The 19007-nt window shown below is 43.0% G+C and overlaps 1 protein-coding gene across 2 annotated transcripts; it reads left to right on the forward strand.

Annotated features, from left to right (window-relative positions):
• Positions 1-1082: 1082 nt before the first annotated feature.
• Positions 1083-8675, forward strand: Ctla4 (cytotoxic T-lymphocyte-associated protein 4). Of its 2 annotated transcripts, NM_031674.1 has the most exon segments (4): positions 2104-2212; positions 5298-5645; positions 6091-6200; positions 7491-7647. In NM_031674.1, coding segments are annotated over 4 exon segments (672 nt in total). In that variant the 3' UTR covers positions 7596-7647.
• The last annotated feature ends 10332 nt before the right edge of the window (positions 8676-19007 follow it).

The following is a 19007-nucleotide window of genomic DNA, read 5'->3' on the forward strand; positions in this document are numbered from 1 at the left end:
AATACTCACCCCTACTTTTGTTCTCAATAATGAGCCCAGGGTTTCCCTCCTCCAACAATATTTTCCTGATGTCCGACGTCCATACCTAAACCAGTGGTTCCTGCCCCTCTACAGCTTGCATAATACTTCAACTCTGTTATTTATCTCATTCCCACTCTGTCATGATTATGATGTAGGTCTAGTTGTCTACCATTGCCACTGTCATGAGCTCACCTACAGGACAGGAAAACACACACGCACACATACATACACACACACACACACACACACACACACACACACACACACACACGCTTTTAAAGTCTTTAGTACACAGTCTAGGTCCTGGCCCCTTACTAGTGCCATTAGGTTGTTATTGCTTCTTGGCATATGAATTGGGGATTGAAGGTTTTTCTAAAGTGCCAGGGGAATATAGAAAAGAGACAGACACATCACAAGATCACAAGAGGCTTCTTAGGGTGTTGACACCTCAGCAAAATGCTAGGGGATGTGGAGAGTAGACAACGGAATAACAGGAGCAAATATAGCATAGGAAGCTTGTGTCCTAATCATAAGACCTGAGTACATGCTACAGGGCAGGCTCTAAAGGAAGCATATAGTCCGGACTCTAGAGAGCCTCTTCTGATGGGGTGCAAGATGGCAGGAAACCACAGAAACACGGGAACATCTACCTAGTGCTGCCTTCTAAGAGCTCTGATTAAAGGCATGCTCTGCCATGCCAGGCAATAACTAGTTTTTTTTATCTTACCATCATCTCATCCTAAGTGCACACAATTCATAGCACATTAAAGATTCTCAATGGTCATCCCTTTCATCCTTGAACTATATGAGAGCTCCCCAGATTTAAGGGAAGTCTTCCATGTTCAATATTCTAAAAAATGCACTACAAATATGTGTATATTAATTATTTAACTATTTTAATCTGTGGTAATATAGAGAATACTTAGATATTCTAAATACTGAACATTCTAAATAATTTTAATATTATAAAAATATCATAGTACTTATGGAGGAACATTTGCCTCTTTTTACAGTTTTAGAGTTTAAGAATTCTGGTAATATTTATCCTTAGTTTTGAATTTCTGTTTTGGTGGTTCTGGGAATTGAACCTAAGGCCTATTGTACAGTAGACTGAGTTACAGCTCTGCCTCTGAGCTCTGTCTCCGTCACCAAACTGTGTCTCCATTGCTGAGGTGAATGAGCTCTGTCTCCGACACTGAACTATGTCTCCTAGTTTTGAATTTCTACCCTTTAAAAGTCTTACTATTTAAAAATGTCCATCCTCCTGTGGAGGTTTTAAATATCTTTTCATTTTGGTTGGCTTTTCCTGGGTCATATACAACTTTATTTTGCCATTGTTACAGCTTTAAAAACATCTGATTTCTTTCCCAATTGACAAAACCAAAGACCCTTTTCTCTAGTCTCTCTCTCTCTCTCTCTCTCTCTCTCTCTCTCTCTCTCTCTCTCTCTCTGTTATTTCTTGTGATTTTGGCATTTTTATCAATAAAATACTAAATGTAGATAGGCAAAATAAACTTTTGCATACTGAGGGATTCATCGAAGGACAGAGCATCATATTGAGAACACAGTTTTTCTGGGTGCCTTTCAAAGAGAAATTCAGACACCAGCTCCAGGACTAAGAGGGATGGCCATGGGGATGGGAAGAAAGAGAATGGGATGGTTAAAGATGACCAGATCACTGGGTAAAGTTGGGATTGGGATTTAGGGAGACCTGGCACTACAGGAAATTATACTCTCCAAGACTCCACTTATCCAGGTCCTCAGAGGTGACTTGAAGCTTCAGTTTCAAGTTGAATACATTTTCCATCCTTGGATTTGCTTGTTTTGTTCAGTTTTACTTTGAATATTTGAGGTTGTCTTTACGACATAACAGCTAAACCCACGGCTTCCTTTCTCGTAAAACCAAAACAAAAAGGCTCTCTGTTCAGGTGTCATGTGTGAGCGCCACACATATGTAGCACGTACCTTGGATCAAAGCTGTCTATATAAAGTCTGTGTGGGTTCAAACACGTTTCAAAGCCTCAGGATCCTGCACGGTTTTACTCTGCTTCCCGAGGACCTAAGCACATTTCCCATCAAGTCATGGCTCGTCTTGGAGTCCAGAGGTACAAAACTCACCTGCAGCTGCCTTCTAGGACTTGGCCTTTTGGAGTCCTGCTTTCTCTTCTCTTCATCCCAATCTTCTCTGAAGGTGAGTGGAGACTTCTGGAACATGGAGGTGGAAAAGGTGTTTTTCCTACATGGGTTTCATTTCTTTCAGAAGCTAAGGACAGTGATTTATAGTAATGCCAAAAGTGAAAGGCAAACCCTCTACCCTTTGGTTTAACAGCTTCTTAAAGACAAGTTCCAAGAAGAGTAGAGGAGATCTAGCAGTAGCAAAGGAACTGAGACTGCCCGCAGCAGCTTGCTGGGACCCAGGCTGGGGCTGAAGGAGCCATGAGAGCTGATCTAGGGAGAGCAACTTCAGGGTCTTCACTACTATTAGAAAATACTGTAAAATTAAGAGATTTAAGGTGGGAAAGGCATTTGAAATTCTGAGTATATCTGATCTTGATATCACAGTGACCTTAAGATTTTTCTCCTATTCCACCCCCCCAAAACTACCTAAATTCAAATAAATAAGAATTCTTTCTTCATTCACTTTAAGTTTTTGAGACACTCTTAGTTCTTTAAATGATCACACCCGAGGCTCAGGGAACATTGCAGAAGAGGGGGCAGAAAGACTGAGAGCCAAAGGGGCATAGAGTTTACTGTGAGATTGTGTCTCTTGGGAATGTCAGGTGGTACACCCATCAAGCCTCACCCACACGACTGCCTGAACATGAGCTGAATAAGGTTATGAATAACAATAGACATACTCAAGTGGATGGGGAAGGACCAAGAGGCCATAACACTATAGAAATAACTGCAGGAAACCAAGGAATATGGAGAGCAGGAAGTTTTCCTCAGGGAAAAGAACACCATTTGGTCATCCAATACCAAATGGTCAGCCTTGAACACATAAAGCAAACAACATATAGACCAAGAAGATTGCGTTAAGAATGAATACACCTATACAACTGTGCATGTAACAACAAATAGTGGGAAAAGAGGCCATGAATCTGGAAGAAAAGCAAGGAAGGGCACATCGGAGAGTTTGGAGGAAAGAAAGGAGAAATAATGTAACTATATTATAATCTCAAAGAATACAAGAAGAAATAAAAATAAGTGAAGGAAAATTAATTACTTTAAAGATGAAATAGCTTGAAATTGAAAGATGAAAGAAAGGGAAGGTGGAGTAAGAGGGGAGGAAGGAAGAGAGAAGAGAGGAAGGAGGGAAGGAAGGAAGGAAGGAGGGAAGGGGGAAAGGAAAGGAGGGAAGAGGGGAGGAAGGAAAGAAGGGAGGGAGAAGGAAGGAAGGAAGAAAGCAAATATCTGCTTTTTGGCCTAAGAGACTTTTTATTTTTTTTCTTCATAAAATTCTTAATTGTGTCATTGACTATATGTGGACTTTAAGTATGGATCTCAGCTTTTCAGCTCAAATATCTTGAAAGGCTAATACCAGGCTTGCTATGTGCCTTGAAATGCATATATCCACTGGACCTTCACCCCCTCTCTCTATAGAGCTTTAACATTAAGAAATCACATAGTTTGTGTGAGACTAACGCACTAATGATATCTGATGATTTAATTTTACCAAAGAAGCAACAGTTACGTACAGTTTCTTGTCTGAATAGGTCACAAAAAGCTTTAATGTGGGAGAGAACTTTTTGAAACACTCTAGAGGGGTTTCCGTGAGCAAAGGATGCTTGCAGTGTGTCTTTGATAGTAGAGATGATGGCTAGGCAGACATCTGCTGTTTCACCCACCAAGCTGATGGAATAACCATGGCAACTGCCGCCATGTTGTTCTCTTTTCTGAGAACAGATGTTAATCAGTACAGGTGCTTTCAGGAGAGACTAGCGTATCTACTATAGCCTGGTTTAGGGGTAGGAGAGGTGGTCTTGGAAACTAAGCCTGGGGTAGTATTCAAGATTGTAATATGGAGGGCAGTGAACACTAATTATTGTCTTGTTTTTGCAATCAATGCTAGTAAACTGCCAATGATAGTGTTCAGTTTAAGTTTTGGGTGTAATCTGCAATATTGACCAGAGAGCAGCCAAGTTAGTTACGAAAAGGCAATATGACATAAAGCCACTTTTGTTTTGTGTGCTGAAGGGAGAACCCATAGCCTGTGTACTCTAGGCAAGCGCTCTACCGCTGAGCTACGTCTCCAGCCCTTCTGCCTATTGTTGTTTGTAAAGCAGTGTCTTGTTGTTTAGCTGACATTGGCCTTGAACTTGATATGTAGCCTTCATCTCCTGGATGCTGGGATTGCAGATTTGTACCACCAATACCAGGCGGCAAACCTGTTAATTTCTAATGATGAAAGCATGCTTGTATAGAGAGCTGGACTCCTTTCTCTTGAAGTATATAGGGAGGAAAGAGAAAACAACAACAACAACAACAACAACAACAACAACAACAAACTCAAAGGTCGAGGAAAGTGTTAAGTGAAGGAAAGAAGGGAGGCAGAGGAGGTGGCTGGGGAGCAGGGGAAGCCCACAGAAGTTAAAGCAGGGTTGCCTCAACCCAGAGAGGAAATGACCCTGGTGCCCTCAGCTCTGTGGCTTCCTCGTCTGATTTATACACCACTCTACCACTGTGATGCCAGGAAAGGGTGACCAGTGCACTGACCCGAGGTTTAACTTATTCTGGTTGAGAGAGGTACACTTATAAATAAGTAGGCAGGAAGATTTGAGACTTACTTTAAAGATGATGCAAGGTTCTGCACCTCAAACTCCAGAAATGTCTTTACTGCCACTCACTATGCTGCCTGCATGATATAGTCCTATTATCGGCAAAGAATGCACTGCAGTGACGTGTAGGCTACGCCTCTTTTTTACTGCACTAGAGAATAAATGAAAAGAAGAATTATTTGCCAAAATGATACATTTTATGAGAGCCAGGTCTTCTTTTGCTATACCAGTAGTCTCCTTGCTGTAGCCAACTGTCTTCAACAAATTATCAACAAGTAGATCTTAGAAACTGACTGATGACAATGTAAATATGGGAGGTAGAGTGCCAGGGTGGATGGATGGAGAGGCAAAGGATGGGAGGGGGTGATGAATTTGTTGAGGGATGAATTTGCAGGAGCTCATCCGAGATAAACCTCCCCTGCTGTCAGATGTGACCTAGTAGTCCTAACCATAGATGATCATGAGTTCAATGAGTTCTCCTTGGCTTTTCCATGCCAGCCATACAAGTGACCCAACCTTCAGTGGTGTTGGCCAGCAGCCACGGTGTCGCCAGCTTTCCATGTGAATATGCATCTTCACACAACACTGATGAGGTCCGGGTGACGGTGCTGCGGCAGACAAATGACCAAGTGACAGAGGTCTGTGCCACGACATTCACAGTGAAGAACACGTTGGGCTTCCTAGATGACCCCTTCTGCAGTGGTACCTTTAATGAAAGCAGAGTGAACCTCACCATCCAAGGACTGAGGGCTGCTGACACCGGACTGTACTTCTGCAAGGTGGAACTCATGTACCCACCGCCATACTTTGTGGGCATGGGCAACGGGACCCAGATTTATGTCATCGGTAAGCAGAGCCATTCCACTGAGAACTAGTCTGTTGCATTACTACTGTCTTTACACCAGAATAGCTTCGTTCCTTGGTTTGAGGTCCTTCATAGTTAGGACTGTGATGCATAGCGAGGAATTCCCTAGTGGATAGCAGTCTTGCTTAGGCTGAGTAGTCCCATAACCATCACTCTGATTGCAAGGAAATGCATTAGGGGACATGTCTCATACTGCTGATAGACTAGGACACTTATTCTTGAAGTTTAGCTTTGCCACTTTGGTGATGACATTCTGGGAAAGTCATGCATTAAATAAATAGCCAGACTGGCCTGTGGCTTACCAATACAAGTTAGGGTGGGCTAGCAAAGCCTGGAATCTCTAACTTCCTGTTTTCACCCATGAGGAACTAGGGCCCCACAACTGGAAACTGTCTCAGAAGGTTGGGGCTTTGTTTTCTGTTGCAGATCCAGAACCATGCCCAGATTCAGACTTCCTCCTTTGGATCCTTGCTGCAGTTAGTTCGGGGTTGTTTTTCTACAGTTTCCTGGTCACCGCTGTTTCTTTGAACAGGACGGTGAGTGTGGTGTTGACATTTCTCCACAGTTAATGGGAACACCTTTAGCTGTCCCCCACTGACCCACTGGTGTGGAGTTGGGGTAATAAACAGAGAGCAGGAAGGACCGGGTAAAGAACACGCTAGAACTGCATGCACTGGCCTTAGAGGTTTCAGGATGACTAACACTGTACGTGAGCATGTTTGACAGTGAGTGTTTGTGTGCTTCTGAGCAGGGTTTCAGTTTGAGTAACTTTTTGAACAACACGGAGCAGCTGTTTTGGTTGTCACCACCGTGGCAATGGCCTTAATCCCAGTAACCCTGGAGCACGGGACTCTGTTGGGCAACACTTGCTCTTTAGAACCACCTGAACAGATTTTTATCCTTCATCAAACACTATCTCTTAGTTCCTTCCTTTTGCCTTCTTTGTTCAAGCTGTAGCTACATGTAGATTACCCATTATCTACTTAGGTACCTTGCCTTGACCTCCTCCCTAGCTCAGTGAATGAAAGTTCTTTTTATTTAGTATATTGGTAGTGAAAAGCGAGAAGTGTGCAACCAAGTCTTCAGTCAGGGTTCTGAACAGTCCTCAGTCACATCTGTGTAAGGCTGACTTTTCTTACCACAAGCAACATCCTTTGTCCCCATCCCTTCTCTTCCTCTTCTTCCTGCTCCTCCATTTTTCCTTTTCTCTCTCTACCATTGTCACCACTTTATCTATTTCTGCATCTATATTTTCACACACACACACACACACACACACACACACACACACACACACACACACACACACTTTCACAGGCCCGCGCTCTTTCACAGAATCTCTGTTCTGTTGCTGTCTTCCCTTTTTATTTGCCATTAAGCTATCACTTAGGCTGGCTGACTAGAAGTCCATTGTTGAAGCTGCTGAGGTGATAGAAACTGGAAACTAATACATACAAAGAAAAAGCAATAAAAAGCATTGGAGGAATGGAGATGAGGAATACAGCTTCTAATCAACCAAATCCACCTTCAAATGTTTCCAGTGCTTCGATCACCACAGAAAAGATCTAGTCGATTATCTTGGGCCTTTTGGGTGTTCTTGGTGAAGTTGTCTCAAAGCTCTTTCCTGCCTTTTGCAGAATTATTTATCTAAGGTGAATTTGACTAGCTCAATTAAGAAAATCTCCCAGAGTTTATAATTCTGTATGTTGTTGTGGATGTTTTATTTTTGCTGAGGAGGGACCCGCTATTTACTGGGTCCTATTGTGGTTAAAATTGGCTTCTGTATTCTTTCATAATAATTGCTGTTTCTTTTTGTGTTTTGGCAGCTAAAGAAAAGAAGTCCTCTTACAACAGGGGTCTATGTGAAAATGCCCCCAACAGAGCCAGAATGTGAAAAGCAATTTCAACCTTATTTTATTCCAATCAACTGAAAGGCCATTTGTGAAGAAGAGGGAGCATTCTTCAGTCTCTAAAAGCTGAGGCAATTTCAACTTTCTTTTGCTCTCCAGCTGTTTTTACCTGTTTGTACATTTTAAGGAGAACACGTCTCTCTTTAATAGAAAGCTGGGTGCAAAATTCCAATTAAGCATACTACGATTTAAAGCTATGGACCATGGACAGAGAGCCGGCATATTTCTGTTATGCCAGAGCCATTTTAGTAAAAGCATCACTTGGAAGCATAAGGATATAGCATTATGATGTGGGGGTCAAGGGAACATTAGGGAATGGCACAGCCCAAAGAAACAAAAGGGCGAAGGAGGAGGTTATATTGTACACATCTTGTATTTACCTGTGAGGTATTTAGGACTTAAATAATTTTAAAATTTTTTCATGCTGTTATTTTCTTTAATGAATGTATAATTACATGAAGGTTTAAAATTTTTATTCACATAGCTATGTGGCATAACCGGAGGTTCTAACGGTTGTATTGTCCCAAGGTGTATTTTTAAGTGATATTGTACATGGGTGTTTCATGTGCTGTTGAGTATTTGTTTGAATATAAACACTATGTACCCGTGTCTTCCCACAGTGGGTTCTGGGGAAGTTTTGTTGGGGAGCTCGGGACACTAATCCATCAGGTCGGACTTGAGGTCTTGCATTAACCGGCTTGGAAACTGGATGAGGCCGTTGTGCAGTGCTCAGTTGTTCTAAACTGGTGTTGACTTCACGACAGGGCTTTTACACTCACTTTAGTGTTTTGTTTTCTTCAATGATTTGCAAGGAAACCAAAAGCTGGCGATGTCTGTATGAACCTGACAGAGCGCTGTTTTCAAGGAAATGCCTCATCCTGAGACCAGTAGGTCTGGTCTTCCAGGAAGCTCCCTACAGTATTATGGCTCCCCCCAAACACAAAGTCAATGTCACAGAAAGCAGCAGATGGTAGGATGAACTGCATGAGAATTCCTGAAGACTAACACTGTTAGTGTTTTTTTTTAACTCAATATTTTCCATGAAAATGCAACAACATGTATAATATTTTTAATTAAATAAAAGTTTGTGATTGTTTTATGGAGCCGCCCAATTTATCAGTTTTGTCTTTAAATGTAGTGGTTGAGTCTGGTTTTGAAAAGTGTTCTGATTATGTGTGTCTGTGTGTTGATATGCCAGGTGTGTGCAGATGGCTCTGGGTGTCAGGTCTCTCCAGAGCTGGCGTTATAAGTGGTTGTCAGCTGCCTGATGTCAGTGCTGGGAACCCAATTCTGGTCCTCTGCAAGAGCAGGGCGCTCTCTTAACTGCTGAACCAACCTCCAGCCTCTGAGTTTGTCTTTGATGGATTGATTCAGCACTTAGTAGAGTCTTTTTTGCTAAAAATCCTGAAAACAAGGTGGATAAGTGAAAAGAGGAAAAGAATGTTTTATGAGTCAGCCATGCACTAGCCCATTATCTAAAGCTCATTCCTGGAATCTATCATTTACTCCTAACTTCTCCGATTTGGATAAAATACAGGCAAAACTGTCCTTTAAACTTTATATACAGTTCTCTTTATCCAGATTCCTCACTTCCTCTTTCTTACCCATGGTTTTGCAGTTTCACTAACTGATTACTATTGCCAGAACAGCTCCCAGTGCTGTGAGATGTTCCTCCTGCGGCTATTTCTGATTAATCTTCATTGTAAATGGAGAATTTCCCTGTGTCTTATATATGATCATTTCTCAGATGTAAAGGAAACATACCTACTGCTCTGGGTCAAGATTTGGGCCCATTCAGGTCTCTCTGACTCTTGGCTCACCAAGGTGTCCCACTAACCTGGTTAGTTCCATTTAAAGTTTCTCATTCTTGACCTCCACATCCTGTTATTGTCATGTGCAGCATGCTTTGTGTGGTCGTAGACCACTTGTAATTGAACACATTGGATCACTTGCAGCAGACACTGGCTCAGGGCCTTGACTGTCTGTGCTCTGACTCAGGGACTTTGGATGGAGAGACTGGAAATTTCCCAGAAGTTCCTAGTGCTTCCTGTTTTCATGATCACTTAGGTGGCTTTCTTTACCCCTCACACCCAGTCTCTGTCCCCGTCTCTCTCTCTCTCTGTCGGTCTATCTGCCTGTCTATCCCTCTCTCCCCCCATGTCTCTCTCTGTTTTTGTCTGTCTCTCTATCCTTCCCTGTTTGTCTCTCTCTTCCCATGTCTCTCTGTGTCTCTATCTGTCTCTCTCTCTGTGTCTCTGTCTGTCTGTCTGTCTCTCCCCACGTCTCGCTCCCTGTGTCTTTGTCTCTCTGTATCTCTTCTCCCCCTTAGCTCACTCTTGCACACACACAGCACCCCCAAAGTCTTAACAAATCAGACAGCACCACTGTAAGCACTCCAGAAAAGGCTTGCTAAGTAAAAACAAACAGGTGTTTCAATACAGGCTTGTGGTCATTACCTAGAACATGCTACTATAACAATACAGGCTTGTGGTCATTACCTAGAACATGCTACTATAACAATACAGGCTTGTGGTCATTACCTAGAACATGCTACTATAACAATACAGGCTTGTGGTCGTTACCTAGAACATGCTACTATAACAATACAGGCTTGTGGTCGTTACCTAGAACATGCTACTATAATATGGAAGGCTCTGCTTCCAGCTCTCTTGGTCTTTGGTTGGTGTCTTTGATGAAATATGCAAATGTTTTTCAGCTCCAAATGTCCCAAATATCTCTAGACAAATTTCAACAGTTAATAATTTGTCTCAATGGTTGCAGGACCATGGGCAACGGGAAGCTTTTTCTAACACCCATTTCATTTATGTGTAGCAATCAGAGAGGGACACTGTCCCCAAGTCAGAGGACTGGCCCTATCAACACATTCTAACCAAAATGAAAGCCTAAATATTCTATGTGTCTAAAAGAAATCTAGTCTACTCTATACAGAAAGCCCTGACTTTTAGACACAGATGTAGATGACAGGGGTTGAGTGGGGGGTGGGATAAGACAGAGCTCCCTCCCAGAGGTGTAGAATTGGCTTCATCTCCTTCCTACCCAAGCACATGCCTCTGCTCAGTTTTTTCCAGTTGTAATGACATCACTTCTGTTATTTCTATTTTACTATTTTCACCTCCAACTATATTTAAAACTCCTGTGTGTGTATGTCTGTGTGTATTCACATGTGCACACGGTGTGTGAGTCCCGTGTGTGTGTGTGTGTGTGTGTGTGTGTGTGTGTACTGTTGTACCAGTGTCTGTGGAGGTCAGATGACACCCTCAGGTATTGTTCCTTGCCTTTTCTCTTGAGACAGGGTCTTTGTTGTGTGACACTGTGTGCCAAACTCACTGGCCCATGAGACTCCCATCTCATAGGCACACTGGGAATCCAGGGTGAATTACCATATTTAGCTTCATGTGGCGTCCAGTGGTCCAGACTCCTTGCACAGCAAGGCTCAATTCGCTGAGTTACTTTCCTAGCCCTCTGCAAATACCTCACTCCCCATTCTCGTGCCTACAGAGACAGCCTCTGTCATCAGATTGCTGACACTCTAAGCCCATACAAACTCCCCCCTTTCTGTTTCGCAGCAATCTTTGGTTTTACCTCTAATAGTTTCAAGGGTGCCTGAATTTTATGCCTAGTTTGGTTTGGAAGCCCTCTGAGAGAGGGATCCTAACAGCTTTGGGCTAAAGTACTGAGGGACTAGAGTTTCTGGGCCTTGGGAGGGTCAGCTGTCCTCTACTAAAAAGCTGTCTTTTATTAAGTGCTTTAGTCTCGATTCCTCTGATAAGAAAATCTGTGTAGGCTAACTCATCTCATCTCAAACCTTTAAGATTCCGCAGTAATGACTTCTCTGTCCCCTACATTCTACATCTGTGTCATGTTCTCAATCATTTTATGGGGGGAATGCTCTCAGTTTTATTATCTCCTCCAACTGTGGGCTATTGCTAAAGCTGACTAAAAATTTTTTTTTATTTTGTACTAAAGCAGAGATGCTTTCCATATCCACATTAGGCACACACCTAGTTTAACCTCGACTGGGATTGCATTTGCAAAATACTGATGTCATTATGCTGTTAAGTTACAAATCCAAGGAATCATGTTGGAAAGAGGCAATGACGTTTGGAGAGCAGTTGCCATGGCTACGCTTCTCTTTTTTGCACCCAATGAGGGTCATGGTCTTTATTGTCTATGTGCTTTTTTCTTTTACAGTTCAGATCAACTTCCTCTATCCTATCCAGAAATCTGCCAGTGTATTGATGAAAGAGGAAAGTTTCCTTTTTCTTTTGTGCTTACCCAGTTATAGACTATGATAGGCATTAATAGGTAGGTCTGCCACACTCTGCCTTGAAACTCTACAAACAAACAAACAACAAACAAACAAACAAACAAACAAATGTGAACTGGCCCAACAGTGGAAACAACAACACCCAGTACATCCCATATTTCATTCTGAGGGCTCTGTCCTAAGGACAGTTTATACTTTTAATGGCAGTAAGAATAAAAGGGATGCTGGAGTCCTCTCATTTGCAGTTTTTGGTCAAGTACAAGCAGAATTTATAATTATGGTCATAATTCTAACCTGACTCCCATTCCCACTCCAGGTCACACATGGATACTTTGTGGTGGGTAACCAGTTCTGAAGCAGAGGCAACAGTTGGTTTTCAAGCATTTTCTTAGCCATCAACTCATTCTGGTGTACCCTGCACGACGTCTGGCCTCAGCCCCTTCTTGGAAATCTGTGATCTCTGGGAGTTCAGGCTGTCACAGATGCTCTTGTGTTAACTGTACACAGTCGTCATCTGGAAGGTACAGATGGTGTGCTTCAGACCCCAAGCTTCTCACTCACCAGAGAACAGGCTTAGGGCATTCAAGTGCTCTCTTGGGTCTCTGAGTCATCCTACCTGAAACTGTCCCACTTGGCATCCTCCCATCATAGATGGCTCAAACTAGAGGGGACAGTGTAAATCGCCTTCCCACTGTAGAGGAAAATAAGAAGCAGAGACACCAGGAACCTTATCCACAGTCACAGTGTGTGGCAGTTTGAACCAGTCTGGGAAATCAGATCTCTGGGTTTTCACATCGAGACCGTGCAGTGCACCAAGTACCTCTCTGAGCCATTCTGCCCCAGGGTTACCCTTTTCAGCTGCTTCTAGAGAGTCCATGCTGAAACTGAGGCTACTCTCAGGAATCTGCTTTCCAAATGCTAGGTAGAAACATCTGGATAAATGAGATGTTGGTCGTCACCAGTACTGGGTGGTTTCCATTCTTCCTACCTCCTCCTTAGCCTTCCCTGAGGTTAGCAACAGAGACCAGCCCATCCTTAGCAACTTTGCAGAATGCTTCTGGGAAAACATGAAACATTCCACTGCAGGACACCCTGCCAGCAAAGCTGGTGGAAGCCTGAGAAAGCCTGTACATTCTGCAGGACGTCAGTGACTTATCACACACCATCAAGTTACCTTAGCAACCAACAGTGTTTCAAAAACAACGTGATTCATACAAAGTGAAATTATGTATTTGAATAAAAAGAGGAGACTCTAGGAAGCACTGTATGAAATGTGTTCTAGAGAGCCTCACAAATGGCCACTCATGCACAGCCCTTTTCTGAAGAACATTCTTTCCTTGTCTCTTCTTGTCTCACCTTGAAACTGTTTGAATCCGCACACCACATTCATCCTGCCATTAGCTTATTCTTTTTCAATGTGTCAAAAATGAACTTGGCTTTCCTTCTTTGTGGTAACCCGGCATCAGAAATATAGTGTTTCTGTCCTGGGAGCATCTTTTTGCTCCTGGAATTTTGTGAGCCTGTAAGATGGCTCACCAGATAAAGGTGCTTGCTGCCAAATCTGAGGACTTGAGCTCAATCCCTGTGATTTACAGTGTGGGAGGAGGCAATGACTTCCCACCAGTCATCTTTTGTCGCATGCACACACGCCCGCGCGGTCTGTGGCAGGCTCACACTGGCTTTTATCTCAAAGAATGTAATGAATTAAAAGTATCATTTCCAATATTCCTATTGAGGTGAGGATGGCTTTTATGCTCAGTCTGATTCAGGTGCTCCTTATTCAGAATGGAGAAGGCATCACTATTTTTTCTCTGCTGTAACCAAGCACCTGATGAAAATGACAGGAGTGAGGAAAAGCTTCTCTTGTCTCACGGTTCAAGGGTACTGTCTATCACTGTGGAGACACCACGGCAGTAGGAACATTGCTGCCTGTGCCTTGGACTCCTTGCTACCCTACCCTACCTGCCCTTGGGGCTGGAGGTGAGGTGACACGGACTCTGGGAGCAGGTGAGGAAAGCTGCAGCAAGTTTATCTGAATGCTGCTTCAAGATCTTCTAATATCCTCCATCTGTGCCCCATTGGTCCCAAGAAAGCATTTCTTCTAAACAGCAGTTCCCAATTGGCTGGCATCGTCTGCATCCAATCCTTTTTCTCTCAGGCAGTCCTCAATTAGGTCCTCCTGCAGGAGATGCATTTGCTGCTCTGAAACCCTGGCATCTATGCAGAGGCAGCAGAGCAGTTCCTCCCTCAGAACATGAAGCTGCTGGTCACTTTGGAGAGAGAGAGAGGGGGCACGGACAGAGAGAGAGGGAGAGAGAGAGAGAAAGAAAGGAGGGAGAGGGAGATTAATGTTGGTACTTGGCTTGCTTTCTCCCTTTTATTAGATCTGTGGCCCCACCCCATGAAACAATGCTGCCCACAGTTTGGGTGAGTGCACCCATTTCATTTAACCTAATATAGAAACTCACCCACAGACAGGCATAGGTCTGTTTTCTAGGAGATTCTAGAGTCTGCCAAATAGATAGTCAATGTTAACCAGCACAGGGGGGACGGAAGCGGCACATGCTGCAGAGTCACCCACTGACCTCAACTAATTCCCACAACATCCCACAGATGAGGTTCTACCAACATCTTTATTTTCAGATGAGGAAACAGGTTGAGATAGGTTTTAGTTCTTGCCGAAGGCCAGGCAGACCCTCAGTGCCTACGTCACTGTGAGCGCTGGAGTTCAAGTCCAAGGGCAGCATTCTTCATTTTCAAATGATGGTTTCTGAATTCTGGTGGTCCCTGAAAACAGGAAAGAGTGTGGAAAAGAAATGTGGACTGATGTGCTTAGAGAAGTTGAGCATGTGCCAAGGGCATTGCAGACTGTTATTGGAGCAGGCAAATGCTTTAAAAAATCTTTCTGAAGGTGCTTTTGGTAAGGCTATCCCCAGACTGACTATAAAGGTGACAGGGGAAAATGGGAGGGAGACATCATTCAAAGATAGGTGTCTGGTTGCAGCCCTCCTTAGCACCAGCTTTCATCACTCGATGGTGGATGAAGAGAAGAACTTCTCATACTGGGACTCAATTTGCAGATGTGGAAGTAGAGGCCATTCTTAGGTCAGTGGGTGAGGAATTCTGTACCATGTTTCCTGGGAATGAGATGATAATCTAACCCAGGTGGGCTTGAGATAATAGAAAAAATGGCCAACGGAAGCCAATGGGTGTTACCCTGCATGTATACTTGTGAACCTGGAAATGGGGCTAGACTATAAAAGAATACTACAGGAGCAGAAGGTGAGGGTGCGGACATGAAGAGGAAGAGGGGCTCTGAGTGGATGGCTGTGATGTCCTGGAAAATAATCACAAAGCTTCCTGAGACAAAAAAGTAGAAGACTAAGATTTGAAGATGACCCCAAATGGCAAAACATGGTGGACTATTATTCTATGAGTAAAATTACATAGCATAGGCCAACCCTGTAGGCCTCAAAGAAGGCAGAGATACCCACATCAAAACCCAGGTCCCTGTTGCGAGGTTGTGACAGATGCAGACGTAATTTCTGCCAGTGTCTGTGGATGTAACTAGGAACAAAGCAGGAAACATTTCCTGTGTGGAATATACATTAACGACAATGCTTCACCCCTGATTGGTGGTGCCATTGAGTCCACTCTGGATTGAGAAGATGGAGAAAGGGGTGTATGTGGGCATTGAGCAGGGGTCAGAGCTGCCCATGGGGAGAAGAATCAGGCCAGGTGACGTAACAAAGGAGCAGCTGAGTGCTCTTGCAAGTCCTTGCCAAACTGAGTCATAGCCACCACATTTGTCCCAATTTGAGCGTTCACAGTGTTTGCAGTTAGTGCTTAAGGAGATATTGTTTAAAAGCTGGCATGATGGCTGTGTTGAAGGGATGACATGTGAAAGGTATATTAGATTTGCCTGGACTACTCAGCCGGAGGGTTCCACAGCAGCATATGAAGGAAGGGAAGTTTGGCATAATATTTCTTGATATGTTGGGCTTGGAATCAGAGTCAGACAGAAGGAGTTAGATTCTGTTCTTTTAGACTAGCTTGGGGCAGGCCTTCTGGATTCTCATTAACTGATGGATAAAAGAAGGAAGCAAGGGTGTGTCAGGGAGAGTGGTGTGGAGGTGAATCTGGCTGAAATTCTTCATAAGGACAGTACGCATGAGGGCTGCATCTGAACCATACAATGGGTTTAGCCTCTGTTCAGTTCTGTATCTCTCAGTACAGATTGAGCTTAGCAGGTAGATATCATAGCAGGAAAGGATTGGTAGAAAATACCCCAAATCAGATAGCTCTTGACCTCCTAGTGGGCCAGCCAGCTTACTTTAGATCTCTGACAATCCTTAGAGATTCAGAGCAGGATCTGAGGTGAGATCCATAAACCAGGGGGTCCTATTGTCTCCTGAGGCACATCGTAGGAACATACCTGCCTGAGACTGGGTCTGTAGTAGATCCCTGGACCACTGATCTTAGCCACACACCCCAAATGTCTCAGTACACATCTGTGGGGAACTGTGAGTAGCAGTAACAGTTGGCACTCAGGATGGCAATGTCACCTTTATACCCTCTGTCCTTATGACCCAGCCCAAATGCCTATCTCTCCCTTTGTAAATCCTACTGAATTTTAACCCTTAGCTACTTCACTGCGATGGGCACTTCTTGTTCTTTGTGCAGTTTTGTCTTGTCCCTAGATTAATCTCATTGTGGGCAGCAAGAAAGTCCTTATTTATGTTTACACAAACCTGTAAGATAGAAAGAAAGTATTTCTATTTTTGCCAAACAGTTTTCATAACATCTAAGAGTTAGATTTGTACTCGAGTCAGGTTGGGGTCTTTTTCTTAAATTCTGCACTTGGTAGCGCATCCTGCAGCACACTAACATAAGCTGAGGTAGGAGGAGACCAAAGCTGCTTAATACACTGAACACAGGCAGACATAGCAAGACCGTCCTGCATGTTCTGGAAGCACAGAGCCCTTGCTGTACCCTCAGAAATCACATCGTATGTAGTACATTATATACACAAAGCTCAAGCTATTCAAAGTTCATCAATTCAGAGTTTGACAACTGTCCCAAAACTATTTTATTCCAGTAGCTACTGAACTATTTCTGTCTAACTTGGCTGCCTAGCTTGCAAACTGTTTTAAATCAAATGTCTGTTTTGCCCAGTGAAACTGAGAGAACTATTTTATAATCATGCTCTCTGGAAATAAAATAGTCATTGGAAAGTTTTAATAAAAGCATATGTGGTTGTAACAGAATTTTAAGTCACGAATTGGAAAATATGTAGCAAACTATTTACTAGGCCATATAGATTTTACTTGTGGGAAATTTTGATATTAAATTAGACCAAATGTGGCCCATATATATACAGCCACCCAATTAGACAAGATGGATGAAGCAAAGAAGTGCAGGCTGACAGGAGCCGGATGTAGATCTCTCCTGAGAGACACAGCCAGAATACAGTAAATACAGAGGCGAATGCCAGCAGCAAACCACTGAACTGAGAATAGGACCCCCGTTGAAGGAATCAGAGAAAGAACTGGAAGAGCTTGAAGGGGCTCGAGACCCCTTATGAACAACAATGCCAAGCAACTAGAGCTTCCAGGGACTAAGCCACTACCTAAAGACTATACATGGACTGACCCTGGACTCTGACCTCATAGGTAGCAATGAATATCCTAGTAAGATCACCAGTGGAAGGGGAAGCCCTGGGTCCTGCTAAGACTGAACCCCCAGTGAACGTGATTGTTGGGGGGAGGGTGGTAATGGGGGGAGGGTCGGGAGGGGAACACCCATAAAGAAGAGGAGGGGGAGAGATTAGGGGGATGTTTGCCCGGAAACCGGGAAAGGGAATAACATTCGAAATGTAAATAAGAAATACTCAAGTTAATAAAAAAAATAATAAAATAAAAAAAAGAAAAAAAAATTAGACCAAGGATAGTTTTTCTGTTTGAAGAAAAGAAACTTAACTGTAAATCATAAAACCAGATGCATTTTCTAGTTTGTTTTAGATAATATATATGTCATATATATGTAATTTATATGGTATTATATAATTTATATGATATATACATATATACCATTATTTGCCTTGGACTTATAATGAAAAGAAATTTGTTAGTCCTGTTATTAATGCTGCACATTTATAAGATAGATCTACCTTTGATTCTAAATTATATTCAAGAATAAATATGAAATGCATAAAGCTATGATGGACTTTGCACGTGTATATTCTATCATTTGGATGTTTCCTGGTCAGGAACTTACAAGTTTGTGCTTAGTTCCTTGAAAATTACTGGTCACTGATCTTTCCATAGATCTAGAAAATTAGCAGAGAACCATTCTTCATTGTCAAGAGTTTATAAAATACACAGAGCTTAAGAAGGAGCGGGCCAAGGTGATTCTCTGATAACCAGTTGGGTGAAGTACCCGGAATCATGTCTGTGGAGCTCTGAAGGGAGTTGTAAAGGACAAGGGAATTAGTTACCCTTGTTTGGAGGGACAGGGAGCCAGGTGTCCTCTTGCAGGAGGCTGAGCCATTCCCGGATTAGGTGCTGAATAGTAACCGTGCAGGTGTCTTGCCTTGTCGCTCCAGCCCAAAGCAGACTCCCACCCTTGGATAAGCTCTTGGCTCATCTTATAATGACTTAATTCATTACACCATAAGCATGCCCCAAGCTAACTGTGAGAATGAAACACTTATAACCTATAATTGGCTCCTTCCACTCTGTGGAGGCCATGAAGAGTTTAGCTAGAGCTTGATCTCTGCAGCTAGTGGGGGATTGACTTGACCAGTATTCTATGCCTTAGTTTCCTCCTATCTAAAATGAGCCTGCATATTAAATGCTAGGTTCCATATAGAGGCTGCAATAAGTGTGGCATGGGTTAATCACTAAACCATATGATACATTAAATGCTATAGTATGCTTTTATTTTTTCGTGGCCCTCTCATAGCGTGCTGGGTGTGGGGTGAGGCTGAAACAGTTCTGTTCTTTTGCTTGCCTTCCTTTCTTTAACCTTTGCCTCATTTCTTTGAGTAGACAGCTGTTGAACAAACAAGACACAGGTCGGTTAAAAGGAAGGTGTGTGTTATACTCAGGCAGTTGAATTGCCTTTATCTTATCATTATTCTTCCT

The sequence above is a fragment of the Rattus norvegicus genome, chromosome 9, assembly GCF_021556685.1.
Source record: "Rattus norvegicus strain SHRSP/BbbUtx chromosome 9, alternate assembly SHRSP_T2T, whole genome shotgun sequence".
Taxonomy (NCBI): domain Eukaryota; kingdom Metazoa; phylum Chordata; class Mammalia; order Rodentia; family Muridae; genus Rattus; species Rattus norvegicus.

Bases quoted from the DNA above. Each gene is read 5' to 3' on its own strand.
- Ctla4 (XM_087567492.1), top strand. From the start codon at position 2,104: ATGGCTCGTCTTGGAGTCCAGAGGTACAAAACTCACCTGCAGCTGCCT. The intron at 2,213-5,297 runs GTGAGTGGAGAC...TTTCCATGCCAG, and splicing joins CATCCCAATCTTCTCTGAAG to CCATACAAGTGACCCAACCT. The intron at 5,646-7,490 runs GTAAGCAGAGCC...GTGTTTTGGCAG, and splicing joins GACCCAGATTTATGTCATCG to CTAAAGAAAAGAAGTCCTCT.